The sequence below is a fragment of the Medicago sativa genome, chromosome 6 (genome assembly GCF_051527215.1).
Source record: "Medicago sativa cultivar Bolivia chromosome 6, Bolivia_mono, whole genome shotgun sequence".
In the NCBI taxonomy this organism is placed as follows: domain Eukaryota; kingdom Viridiplantae; phylum Streptophyta; class Magnoliopsida; order Fabales; family Fabaceae; genus Medicago; species Medicago sativa.
Genome location: NC_140754.1, coordinates 42908581 through 42922359, shown reverse-complemented (window position 1 = coordinate 42922359; position 13779 = coordinate 42908581). Strand labels below are relative to the sequence as shown.

Sequence of the window (13779 nt, the reverse complement as noted above, 5' to 3'; positions counted from 1 at the left end):
TCGGAACCAAACATGAGGAATTTTAAAATACCTCTCTGCCGAATTTTTCACTTAAAAGGTCAGAGATTGATCAAGGTCGAAGGGCACGTGTTAGTGTATGAATGTAGGATCCTTAGGTCAAAAATTGGGGTATGACAGAATGGAATTCACTACAAGAAAATATAGGATATGCTACCAAAATTGTACTACGGATTGTGTTCCCAGTAAAACTCAATTAAAAAGACTCTTATTTAACCGGAATAACTCTTATTAGAAAAAAGCTGCTATTAATTCAGATACACATTGGCTTTTTTTTTTGTTACAATTATTTTATTAATAAAAAAAACTGGCTCACATAAATAAAAGAAAATCTCTTTTTTTATCCAAAGAAGCTTGTTCAACCATAATCACAATTTTCATCACGATTTCTCAGAATTGACTTCACCACCATCTCTCTCACGTCGCCGCCATATCAGAGCCTCACCACCGCAACTTCGCCCATCACTCTCGCCGTGAATTTCTCACTCCAATCTCGGTTTTGCCGCTGTATCAGTAGCTTCACCACCATATTTCTCACCTCGCTGCCGTATCAGAACCTCACCACCGTATCTCTCACTCTCTTAGATTCTCATCCTCGTGGCACTTTTGATGAGGTTAATTCAGAAGAAAGTTCAGTGAGGTAGATTCCTTCACAAATCAATCTAATTTGATTCCCAATATTCTGTGTTGTTCGTATTGTTGTATCTAGGGTTCTGATTTCCATCAGTTTCATCCTTAGATGCTAGATCGATTAAATTTTAGAGCAAAATGAGAAAATTGTAACAATTTCTGATCAATTTAAGTCTTATTCTATCTTTCTCCATCATTAATTTCAGGTATAATTGGTTCAGTTTGTTGTATGTTTCTGATATATAGACCAAGTTGGTGAGAATTTATACAAAATATGGTTGTTTCAAGAATGCATGTAAGGTGTTTGATGAAATGCATGTGAGGTGTTTGTTATTAGTTAGGTGCCCTGTATAGTCTTACTGTATGTTTGGAACAGCTTCTGCGTCCAATTTCGACTCCGTTCTTGCATCACTCAGGTTACTCTCGCTCGCTGAGTTGATGCTATAATTTTGATTTGATAATATATAGATTGTTAATTTTTGTTCCTATATTTGATTTGATGATACTTGCATGTTTAAAAGCTTATTTCAGCATTTGCTAATTTTTTAATTGATTTGATTTGATAATTTTTGTTCCTATATAGGTTGCTAATACTTCAAATCGTTTTTGATGTCCAATACACTGTCGAATGTTGATAAGAATTTGATAAGGATTTGTTAATTTGAGAGTCACTGTATAAAACCATATGTGTTGATGTTATTAGATGTTGTTACATTGATAAGGAATTGAACTTTTTGGAACTAATTGTTTTGAATTTGATGTTATATGTATGTCTGAGTAATGTAATGTGGTTAGGAACAGTTTATAGTATGAGTTGAGAGGAGAAATCCCAAACTCTAGTCAAGCATTAATGTCTGATGATTGTTAAGTGTTGTTCTATAGTGGTTTTTGAAACTGTCCGGGGGTTATTATAATTTGAAATGCTGATTCTAGAGTGTTACTTTTATAGACAACCGTCGTATTATATGTAATGAGGATATAAAGCAATAATCGATGTACAGGTCTGATGGATAGGTATAGAATATTTTTTATTGTTTTACTTTTAATTTCTCACTCATTTTGGTAAATATTAAAGCTCCTACAGGAAATTATACAAGTAATGGTTTTCTAAGAGTTTCCTGCAATGGTGGCTTGAATCAAATGCGTGCTGCGGTTTGTACTTCCTATTCTAAAATTTATCTGTTTGTATGATATCATAAGCTTAAATACTCATTTAGTGGTATGGTATTTCATATATGTGACATGGTGACAATTGCACTATTTTTTAATCTCACATTGGTCGTGCCAGAGCTTGAAAAGACATCATTTTGGGCAGACCCTAGGTATATACGTTATTCTAATTTTTATTTTGAGTATCCTCTAATTTAACCTTCATATCATTCTAAAGTTGTGTAGTTTTCTTTTTACAGTAATTTTGAGGACATTTTTGATGTGAACCATTTCATTGATTCTTTACGAGACGAAGTTCGAATAGTGAAAAGAGTTCCTAAAAAGTTTAGCAGTAAATATGGATATTGTACCCTGGAGATGCCTCCTAGTAAGTATGGCAAGCATGGATTTGAGATTTATCCATTTCATAATGATGTGCACAAAATAATATATTTCTATATGAAACTTAAAACTTTCTGGTGCATATATATTGTGTAGGAGGACCAGTTTCAATAAGTCATGCCACCTGAACCTGCTCTGTGCATTGGAGATGTACAAATATGTTTCAGATCAAGGTATTTTACGTCCTGTTTCTAAAGTGTTTTTTTGTGGGTGTGGCTGACATATGATAATCTAATCTGTAAATTAATTGACAAGGTTCTCATTAAGTGGGTCAAATTAATTGTTTTATGTGAGATATGCTTCTGTAACAGCAGATTATGACTTAGTGTGTATCCTATTTGTGTCCTCTGTTCAAGCTGATATATATGGGTATGCTTCTTGGTGGCTTCTTTGTGAGGGATGTCATGAACTGATCTTCTACCTATGCAAAGTGTGTTTTCATATGTAACTTAGTATAAAGTATTGGTATTTAGCATTTCATATTATGGTTATAGTGTAAGCTGTTGTGTATTTATTTGACTGTTGTGTATTTATTTAACTGTTGTGTATTTGTCCATTTCTAAGTTAGTATAGTAGTTTGACTGTAATTTGGTGGGACAGGTGAGTTAGGATGTTGGATGTGTTTGTTTGTTTGTGAATAATTGTAGAGCTTTTGCTTGCATAAGGTTTAAGGTTTGGTATTGTGTTTTTGATGTGTTGTCATGTTAAGTAGGATTATGGATGCTACATAGACATTGTGAAATCCCCATTTCTTGTACAAGAATGGAAAGTGTCACGTAACAATAAAGTCAGAAACCACATGTAAGTCACAAGCTCACAGCTCAAGACACTGCATTTTCATTAAATTTCAATTATTTTTTAGTTTCTCTAAACATCTGAATAGTTATTCTCAACAAATATTATTTGTTTAACTGTTAATTGTTTGTCTACATCAACATATTAAACACATTGCATTCCAAATCATTACCGTGGCTGATCAATTTATTTTGTGATAGAGACAAGACACTACGAGACACCTTAGAAGGTCTACCCTGAGAGTGGCTGCATTCCGTCTAGCAAATGCAACACCATCGCCTCGACATGTTCTGAGCCGCGTTGTTGGCTGGCAGGGAATTGGAATCTTGTTGAATGGACTATTTGTAACACTGACTGGTTCATCAGTTTCTGTGTAAGTGCTGCTGTTCATTAGTGTTCATAGTTTTCACTTTAAATGGGATACAAAATGATTCTTATAGAACCATGACAGAGAGAATGTAGGGTTTCAACGGAGTCAAAATTGAAAAGGGAAGGTATTGGTAACTTCATACATGCCTTCTCCTTTTTCATTTCTCTTTCCCTTTATGTTTATTATTTTTTCTGATTTGGTTAAGTATTACAACAAAGCCAATGTTGTGCTTATTTGATTGAGCTTTAAGTGATTTTTGTTATTTTTTCTTTCTTTTGACTGATAGTGTGATTTCTCTTTGATTTTGTTGCATAGATAGCATGAAACGACTTCATATACCTAAAGTATATCATACTAGAGTAGTTGGATCTATTGCAATTTGAGTTTTGAACCAGCTTATTAACTTAATCAATGCCTTGACCTTTATTTTTCCAAAATAATTGTTGTTCTCTTGACAAAAACAATTATGGTTCTAATATGAAGAATCTCTTGTATAACCTCATGTTGAATTACTTGTATGAGACCTAATTTGTTATCAATACTATTTTGTATTTCTAAAGTTTTAAATGTATTAAATGTTGATTGGTAATGTTTTAAATGTTTTTTTTAAAAGGTTAAAAGGTCCTAATTGCTAGGATCCCATTAAAGATATTTTTTTAATTTTGCTGTAGATTTGCTATGGAATTGCTACGACAAGTCTTAGTTATGTTGCTGTAAATTTGTTGCGAAATTGCTATGATAAGTCATGGTTATTTTGCTGCAAAACATTCATTTTGAATGCTATATTGCTGCGGATTAACTGAGTGTTTGCTAGGATTTTTGTTTTACTTGCTACGGATTTACTGAGAACTAATTCCCTAGCAAATTTGTCTCTCAATCCATGCTACGACCGAATCAATAGGTATTCCCTAGCATAACCCTAGCTAAACTCGTTAGCTAGGAATTAGCTGCAAATTACCTACGGAATGGGGCGTAGCAAATCACATATTTTCTTGTAGTGATTGTTTGTTTGGAATGAAATTTTGAGCAAATTCTTTACTAAGGGGATCATATCAACGTTTTAAGCATGTTACATTATGATTGAAATGTCTTTGATCTTTCTCACTTTTGTCTAAATACTCACCGTTTCAAATCAATTTATGTCATATTTCACAATAAGTTACGCTTGTTCAAATCAACATGTTGTATTATTACTTGTTCTGGGGTTCTGGATTTGTCAAAAATTATCTTAGGTACCTATATAAAAGTGTATTAGAGAATTGATTTACATAAGGGGTGCAAATTGTTGGGTAAATAAGTAATGATTGTTGAGCCACAATGATTTCAATAGCATACTTCTACATGGTAAGTTTTTATGCAATGCTTATCTTGTTATGTTGACCTTTGCTTTTGCTTCTCTTATAATTAACCTAATTCCAATGCAAATGCTATTGTTGAATTCAAGGAACTAGAGAGGGTTAACAATTTTGAGTGAAATATTGATGGCATATTAGTTAGATTATTTCAAAATTTAAATACTCAGGCATATTTTTTTTTATTATTAATATTCAGATCTATGCTTCATTTTAGATCAAATAGTTTCACCATTTCAAATGATTCTACACGCTTTTACTTCTATGCATTGTTTCAGATCTTGATGCTCTAGATTCATATCATTGTCTCAAGCTATCAGATATGAATTCTTGCTAAAAGATCTGCAGATAAGTTTATGTTTCTTTGTTATTGTTGAATTAATTGTCAAGGGATGAATTACATCATGTGATTAAGAAAAGAGAAGAGTGTGTGTGAGTCATAGCCTTTTTTAATGTATATTGTAGTCAGGTAATAGTTAAATAAGAGCATATACCCTTGTTCTATCTTCTAACTAGTGTTACAATTGGATAGTACATGGCCTTTATTGAGGTAGTTATAAATGCATTTCCCGAATGTCTTGAAGATTCTATCAAGGAGCTACTGTCTTGGTTGGATAAAGGCTTGATTTCCATTCAGATTTCTCATTCTTACAGCCTGCCAGAGGTCAGATTCTTTTATCTTAGCTTTTCTAATAGTTTGTGTATTTCTTTCTGTTTTCTCTAATTCAATGCACAATCAAGATTTGAACTATTTGGTGAAAGAGATTTCACTACTTTTGTGCATGAATTCTAAATATAATAATATATTTTAGGTGCCCTATCGAAAACTTTTAGATAAATGTGTTTTTGGTAAATGTCAAAGAGATACTTCTTGATAGCATGGGAATCAATGGTTTATCATGTAACTGTACTCGATATACTATTGATAGGATGGTAATTGCAGCGATCGCTATGCTGGAAAACAAATATCATTTGTCTTTGTGTAGCTGACATACTTATTAAATTTACCTGATAGAACTAGTTTATTTCATGTCCCAATCTTTTTATAGAAAATATCATAAAAAATGATGGAACTAGTTCATTTTGTGTAGGGAACATACTTATTGTGAAATTTGAATGTGTTTCGAGTTTTCTTATGCAATTTTATAGGAATTTCGATTAGGTTGGCAAAGATGGTGAAAAAGAATGGAAAGTGATATCTGTTGCTGAGAAATTTGCATCTGTTTCACTAAATAGAATTGATCGAAATACTAAACCGTGTTATGTTTTGTTGTAAGGAAGATATTCCCAATTTCAACTCTGTAGGAATTTGTTTCTTGTTACTAATCAAGAGTCTTATGCTTTATAACTAAGAATCCCATATTATTGTCATGCTAACTTAAAATCATATTTCCTTTCTGAATTGCATCTGAATTCCAGGCATGTCTGGTGAAGATAATAATTGATATGCTCGCCTAAACTTGGTAGCTTTTGCTGTTGTTATTAGTATTATGCTCATAGGGGAATGCAGGTAATTAGTTGTTAACACCTTTCTTACTCCTTGTATGTATATCTTTATATTTTATAAGATTAAATTACTTCTGATCCACCCTCAAATGTATTTCCCTTTTACTTCTATTATAGTTTTCACATGGAAGTTCACTGTTGCAGGTCAAGACTCCTCTGCCGCCTCCAAAAATTGATCCAAGTGTTGCCATGATCACAGTTGAAGAGAAACAAGATTTGACATATAATGATGTTGGTTGTTGTAAAGAACAGATTAAAAAGATGTGCGAAGTAAGTTTTTGAAATTTTCCAATTCCTCTGCACTGATTTTTTTTGTTAGTTTCGTTGCTTCATGAGTCTTTTTCTTCAATTTAAGTTTTACCCCTATGATGCTGACCATATAGCTAATGGCTTTTTGTCCACCAGTTTTAGGCCATACACTTTTGATCCATCACTATTGTGGTGTGGGCGATTGGATCGTAAAGTTGAATTTCGCTTTCTGACTTATAGAGCGGGCCAAAATATTCAAGATACACACAAGAATCATGAGCCGTAAAAGGGATATCCATTTTGAGCTTCCAGCTCGGCTTCGCCTTAATTTAACTTTTGCCTTCTGACCATCAATCTACTTAAGTATTCAGCTTATATCCTTTCTGGTCAAAACTTGTTTTGGTTTTGAGGAATTTTTGCAACTTACATTTTTTTCTAAGCAACATAGATTTTGTTCTTTCTAGGAGCTGATATAAGGAGTGTGTGCACTAAAGCTGGTTTGTACGCTATCGGTGACCCAAGGAAGACTGTAACAGAGAAATACTTGAAGTGAATAAAGTCATCAAAGGGTAACAGAAGTTCAGTGCAACTCCCAAATACATGATCTAAAACTTCTAATAATTATAGATGTAATCGAAATTGTGTTGCATACTTCATTTCCATTATGAAATCCAATTTCAAATGTTTGTTTGGGGAAATATTTGGAGTTGTAAATTTGAATGAAGTTTATCTTCAAATATTGTTGGTTAATTTAAATATGAATGAAGTGAAAACAAGGGTAAATATGAATGAAGTGAAAACAAAGGTAAATTTTGACTATTACAAATAATGATATAAATTGTTACTTAAACTTTTTAGAAACAAAGGGATTTACCTAACAATTGCTCAACTGTTACTAAATTTAATTAGTAACATTTTTCTTGATTTAGTTACAATTTTCAATTATTACGAAATCTCAATCATGTTGTAGTGTAGGCAAAACTGCTTTTCCCCAGTGAATAGAGCAGAATCCAAAACATTTGATCTATGGCTAATTTAGTTTGTCCGAGATTACTTTAGGATCATTTTCGTAATTGGTTAATAGTTCAGTATCTATTTATTTTAAGAAATGGCAAACATATAAAGTCAAAAGACTACAGGAGCGGAGACATCAAGGGCACCACCGTAAAGGCCCTATGATGCACAAAAATTCAGGGGATCTGACAAGTAAAAAAGGTGTCAAGATTGAGAAAAAGAAAATTTCATAGATAGGCTAAGAGCATGAACTTGCATCAAATTAATATGATGGGGCATAATTGTGTTTTTGCTGTTAACTAACTTTCATACATAGAGTTTGGCTTATTCAAATGAAGAACTTTCACACATAGAGAATGGAAGTGTCGTCTATGGTCTATGTGTTTTATTCAACACAAAATGAATTATCTCAAAAGTTGGGAATCATAGAAATTCACGAGTATAATTACAAAAATGTTTACTATAATATATTATAGGGTTAAATATGTTTTTGGTCCCTATAAAATTGCGACCTTCTAAGTTTAGTCTTTACTTAATTTTAATAACTTTTTTAATCCCTACAAAAAAAAATTTACTTATAATTTTAGTTCCTGCTAAAATAAATTTTGTTTAATTATCCTTAAACTATTAAATTTTTTAACGATTCTTTTTATACAAGTTTAGAACACTATGAAATGTTCATTTACTAAAATCTATAATTTTTTAACATGAAATAAATTAAATATGAATTTTTTAAAACGACAAAAGTTTAGGATATAAGTAACAAAAATATGGACGTAGAAAATTGTTGAAAAACGTTCTTAACACGCCTGTAAAACATTGTTGAAAAACGTAAGAGTTTAAGCATAAATTAAACAAATTTTGATTGAGTAAGGACTAATATCGAGTGCAGAAATTTTTTGTAGGGACTAAAAATGCTATTAAAATTAAGTAAGGACTAAACTTACAATGTCACAATTTTGTAGGGACCAAAAACATAATTAACCCTATATTATAAAACAGATGCAATTAATACTTACTGAGTAGCTGTTATATTATTCATTAATTTAAATATTCATTTTAGTAATCACAACCCTAATTAGTAAATAATTTAAAGTATACTTATTATAGTTGTCTTTCTCAACACGAAATGAATAATTCCACCTTAATGAATTGTGAATGTATTTTTAATTTGCAAATTTTAATAGAAAATATGCGGAGATAGTAATAATTATAATAAATTTATTATGCAAATAATAATTTAATTTATAAGGTTTACCCTACTAGAGATAATCATAAATAAGACACAGTCATATATTAAATGTGATACCTCTTGCAATCGAGAATCAATCTTTGGTTGTCATGTTGTGGGACTCTAGTCTTTTATGTTAGACCCAACTAATGTTAATAACTCACAATTAATTTATACATTCAGTTCACCAATAATAATTTTAAGAGCAATGCTATTGCCAGCGAAACAATACATCCCGAAGTCTCGTGAATGACTGCTACCATTGGATATTCATTGGTGTAAATAATAGACCGTTGGATAAAAAGAAAACATGTGCTGCAGTTACAGGTGTCAACCTATAAAGAAGTCGGGACGTTTTCTATATCAAAATTTTCGCGAGATATAGCATTAACCTAATTTTAATTACTAAATTATAGAATAAATACTTTAATGTTTTTGTCTGTGTCCTGTAAAAATAAATATGATATTGTCTTTCTCATCATGAAACGACTCCAAACTTAAGAAACAGATAAGATCAAGAATATTGTTACCAAATTTTTTATCATAGTATTTTAAGACAGACATTCAAATCATCATCCAAACACCTAATTTGTAAATTATTTAGTGTATATGTTAATATAGTTGTCTTTCTCAACACGAAATGAATAATTTCGCCTTTCTGATCAGCATGAATTACAACAACAGTAAAAAATAAAGTTGTATAGCTTTTTTCTATAAATGTATAAATTTTAAAAGAAATCACGTAGAAATCGTAATAAAATAATAATGTTTCTTGAAATTTATTTTAAATAATTAAAATTCCAAATATTAATATTCATTTTTGAAAATAATATATTTTAATCTAATTATCATTCTTGACACGAAATGAATAATACCACATTTCAAGATTGGCAATGAACTATAGGTGTGAAACAATAGATATAATCATTATTATAATTTTTTATTTTATAAATTTATTAAAACCAGTTTTAAGGTATAATGCAAGCATATGATTTTTATTTAACAATGATAATATCAACTAGAACAAACGTTAATTAGACTTTACTTACATCTCGATCGAACTCTATATTACGATGACTCATTTCTCTTAAAAACCGGAAGGATAATACAAAATAAAGGAGGGATTTAAAACATTCATCTTCTATTAAGAAAACAAATATAAAATATAGACTAAAATTAAATAAGCTCCTTGTCAAAAAAAATATATCAGTACAAGCTCTCCTATAAATTGCCCTTCATCATCAACTATTTTCTTCACACCACCTCAAGCCATTGATTCTTGCTTCTGAATATAAAAACATAAATAAAAAAAATCATAGATTCTTGTGCAATCAAGCTGAAAGCTCTGTCCTTTTTTCCTCTTTTTTTCTAAAATGACTTCAACTCAAACCCCACCACCAAACTACTCCTCACTCCCTGCTCCTAAACCAGCTAAAAATAATAAAAATCACAATCACCGTAATAGTCATAAACCGCCTAAAAACCGTTTGTCTTCATCCTCGAGGTCTGCACCTTTAGTTTCTGTTGCTGCAGCTGAATTTGGTGCAAATGGAAGTGCTGCTACTGCTGGTGTTGTTCAATCTGTTGGCAAAGGCAGTGGTAGAGCTGCATTTTCCTCAACATTGGATTTTTTATTGAATGGCAGGAAATCAGGGCTTGCACCTGAGTTCTCTGGAAGGAGGTCAACCCGGTTTGCCGCAAAAATGCATTTTGGAATGCCAAGAGTAATCGTAAACAAACACGCTCATAGCAATGCTGCTGACGAGGCACTTCACTGTCTCTTGAAGGCTGGTAAAAATATTGATGCTATTGATAATGTTTTAATTTCATATGAACAAAAGCTTTGGGAGGTTGAAGATTATATTTATATGCTTAAAGAGTTTGGTAATACTGGTCACTTTTTGTTGGCCATTAAGTGCTTTGATTTTATTATATGGAAGCAAAAAGGGAGGGTTGCTAAGGGTAAGATAGTAAATACTATGATTGGTACTCTTGGTAAGTTAGGAGAGATTAATCTTGCTTTGAGATTGTTCGAAAGTGCTAGGTATGAAGGCCATGGGAACACTGTGTATTCCTTTTCGGCTATGATTAGTGCTTATGGCCGAAATGGGTACTTTCATGATGCCGTAGATATGTTCAGGTCCATGAGAAGCTGGGGCATTGAACCTAATTTAATATCGTATAATGCGCTAATTGACGCTGGCGCAAAAGCAGAAGCGGATTTTGATGTAGTTGTTAAGTTTTATGATGAAATGCTAGCTGATGGCATAGTACCGGATCGGCTTACTTACAATTCACTGCTTTCTGTTTGCGCCCCAAAGGGCATGTGCAAAATGGCTGAAAATTTATTGAGAGAAATGGATAACAAGGGTATTGTTCGTGATTTATTTACTTATAACACATATTTGGACACTCTGTGTAAGGGCAGTCGATTCAATTCTATTGAGGATGCTTCAGAGCTATTAGACACACTCCGCTTGTTTGATAACAAGGAGTATGGTATAACACATGGACTGTTAACAGGTTACAGAGAAAAAATATGGTTTTGGGCTCAAAATCTATTTGATGAAATAATGTGCATGGATTCTTCAACTGCGTCCGCCTTTTATAATGCCCTCACAGATATACTGTGGCACTTTGGTCAGGTAAATCGTCAAGCAATTAGGAAAAAAAAATGCAAGTTTTTTGCTTCAGTTAGTAATTAAAAAATTAGTTTATTTTCAGTTTTTTTTTTTTACTAAAACTAATTTTGACATCAGAGACGCGGAGCTGAAATGGTTGCAATTGAAGGGAGACGACGAAATGTATGGAAAGGTAAATGGTCAAATTCTTGCTTGGATCTGCATCTTATGTCTGTTGGGGCTGCTTGTGCAATGGTTCATGCATGGTTGCTGAATTTGCATAGTACTGTATTTAAAGGCTCTAAATTACCTAAGACTGTGAGGTATGAAATTTTCACCCCTAAGATTTTTTTTATTGTTTTCTTTTGATTGGATTAAAGTATTGATCATCATTTTAATTTTTGTTTTGCAGCATTTTAACTGGTTGGGGCAAACACAGCAAAGTAATGGGTAATGGAACTTTGAAAAAGGCTGTTGAAGCACACCTTAATGGAATGGGTTCACCCTTTAGAGTTGCTGATGGTAATTTGGGAAGATTAGTATCTACTGGAGATTTGGTGGCTACTTGGCTCAGACAACCTGGCATTTACAATATGCTTGTTCTGCATGATTTCATTAATCATTCTCAAGCTGCTGGTCCATCTCATGATAATCCAACTCTTAAAAATTAGGTCGATACAAGCTATGAAATTTCAGATTGAATGTGTGTCTGGTATCTGACATGTGTCAATTTCTGACACTTACACATATATGATCATGTTTAATTTTTTTTCCTTCAAATTATTGTTAGTGTCGGAGTGTAGTGTTCGGTGTCCGTGTCAATCATTTATAGGAAACAAGTCTCTTATTGCTTCTTAGTTTATATAAAGTTCTGTAATTCAATGTCTTGTATTTTTTTTTCAGTGTCTTGTAGTATTGCCCCGTTGCAGGGGCAAAAAAAAAAGTTAATGAATAATACTAGTGCTCCATTTGATCCTTGTGCTGCTCTGCTTTCTTCAATCTCATTGTTTTATTGCAATATTAAAGAGTTGTAAGTGAAAGTCTCCTAGTTATTATGACAAAAAACATTAATTCAATGCAAGAAGAAATTAATACTATTTTCTTCTTCGTTTGGTGTACCCTTCGTTTTCTTCTTCATTTTTAAATTTCATTCAGACAATTTGGTAATTTACACTGATAATAACGGCTTCCATTTTAAATGTAAGGATTACCGATCTAATGCTCTCAATCAAACAAAAACTGAAAAGAATTAAACTGGCTGGCAGTTAGAATATAATGTGAAGGTGAAATATGAAATTTAGTCATAAAACTGATATCAGGACATCTGAGAGGGAGAAGGAGCGAACCCCATGTTGAAGAGAGGGGCGCGTAAATTGTGGCGTTGTAATGTTTTCTCTTTGCATACAAAATTGTTGGCCGCTGGAACTGCCATAAGAAAGTGCTCTTTCTCTATCTCAACATCTATTCTTCTCCTTTCTCTATCTCTCATTTTCTGTTTATCTTTTCACTTTCTAAGTTTTATATTTTACAGCAACATGATGAGGACACCATATATGAATCAACCACTATTATCACTTTTACTCTTCAAACTTTAGGTTTGATTTTTTATTGATTTTTTCGCGTTGAAATCTTTACTATGTATACAATTATTTTGATTAATTGCTTTTTTGTTACGTCTAAATTTTTCTTTTGATGTGTGAAGTTTTTTGGTTTTGGTGTTTGATCTTTGGTGATGTATCTCTAGCTCTCAGTTATATTACCAGTGGGTTTTGTGTATTTCCTATACTCAACAATTTTTTTGTTTGACAATCTTGTAATAGGGAGTAAATTTGAATTTTATAACTCTAATTTAGTCTGATTAAATTGTAGTTGGTGCAATTATTCAAAATATTGATAATGAAATGCAACTCGTTATGATTTCTATCTCTCTCACTTCTTTCATGTGTTACAATTGAAGGTAGAGTGTTGAAGAAATTGGTCTTTGGAGACAGGAAATGACAGAAACCTTTTATAGGTTTGTTTTCTCAATTTTTCTTAAATATTTAAATCTGAACTATAGTTAAACCAAGTTCGGTGTTAAATCGCATTTCTGTTTAACCAAGTTCGGTGTTAAATTGCATTTCTATTTGCCATTTAGTTGGTTTATCGTTCCATTATTCTCAATTTTTAGAGAAGTATACGTGATCCAATCGGTTTATTTATTTTAGGGTTAAATATGTAAAAGGTCCCTTTAAATTAAATATCCAAACATTTGATTTTAGCCCTCATAAAATATTCTTTAGGGTTTTAGTCCCTTCAAAAAATTTCATTCATGAAATTAGTCATTACTTTTTAGTCATTTAATATCTAACCTTAATATTTGTTTAATGAAATTTTTCAGAAATAGGTAGAAAATTATGAAAATATTTTTTAAACAAAAAGTTTGTATTTTTAAAAAAAACA

At 31.9% G+C, this 13779-nt stretch overlaps 1 protein-coding gene and 2 long non-coding RNA genes across 10 annotated transcripts; all 3 read left to right on the top strand.

The window, feature by feature from the left end:
• The first annotated feature begins 364 nt into the window (after positions 1-364).
• LOC146915277 (uncharacterized) lies at positions 365-6228 on the top strand. 8 transcript variants are annotated; one of them, XR_015014546.1, is made up of 8 exons: positions 365-658; positions 855-1064; positions 1724-1970; positions 2058-2185; positions 2296-2372; positions 3195-3367; positions 4036-5380; positions 6136-6228. It is a non-coding gene; the product is annotated as an uncharacterized LOC146915277 (long non-coding RNA). The 8 variants fall into 8 exon arrangements; XR_015014543.1 differs by lacking the exons at positions 4036-5380; positions 6136-6228 and adding exons at positions 2912-3000; positions 3446-3962; XR_015014544.1 differs by lacking the exons at positions 4036-5380; positions 6136-6228 and adding an exon at positions 3680-3962.
• Positions 6229-6368: 140 nt separating this feature from the next.
• LOC146915276 (uncharacterized) lies at positions 6369-7260 on the top strand. The gene is made up of 2 exons (XR_015013290.1): positions 6369-6492; positions 6628-7260. It is a non-coding gene; the product is annotated as an uncharacterized LOC146915276 (long non-coding RNA).
• Positions 7261-9773: 2513 nt separating this feature from the next.
• LOC146915275 (uncharacterized) lies at positions 9774-12008 on the top strand. The gene is made up of 3 exons (XM_085721300.1): positions 9774-11361; positions 11476-11660; positions 11750-12008. Exons 1-3 carry the CDS (start codon positions 10090-10092, stop codon positions 12006-12008), a joined length of 1716 nt encoding a protein of 571 aa, XP_085577426.1. The 5' UTR covers positions 9774-10089.
• The last annotated feature ends 1771 nt before the right edge of the window (positions 12009-13779 follow it).

Bases quoted from the DNA above. Each gene is read 5' to 3' on its own strand.
- LOC146915275 (XM_085721300.1), top strand. From the start codon at position 10,090: ATGACTTCAACTCAAACCCCACCACCAAACTACTCCTCACTCCCTGCT. The intron at 11,362-11,475 runs GTAAATCGTCAA...TTTTGACATCAG, and splicing joins TACTGTGGCACTTTGGTCAG to AGACGCGGAGCTGAAATGGT. The intron at 11,661-11,749 runs GTATGAAATTTT...TTTGTTTTGCAG, and splicing joins AAATTACCTAAGACTGTGAG to CATTTTAACTGGTTGGGGCA.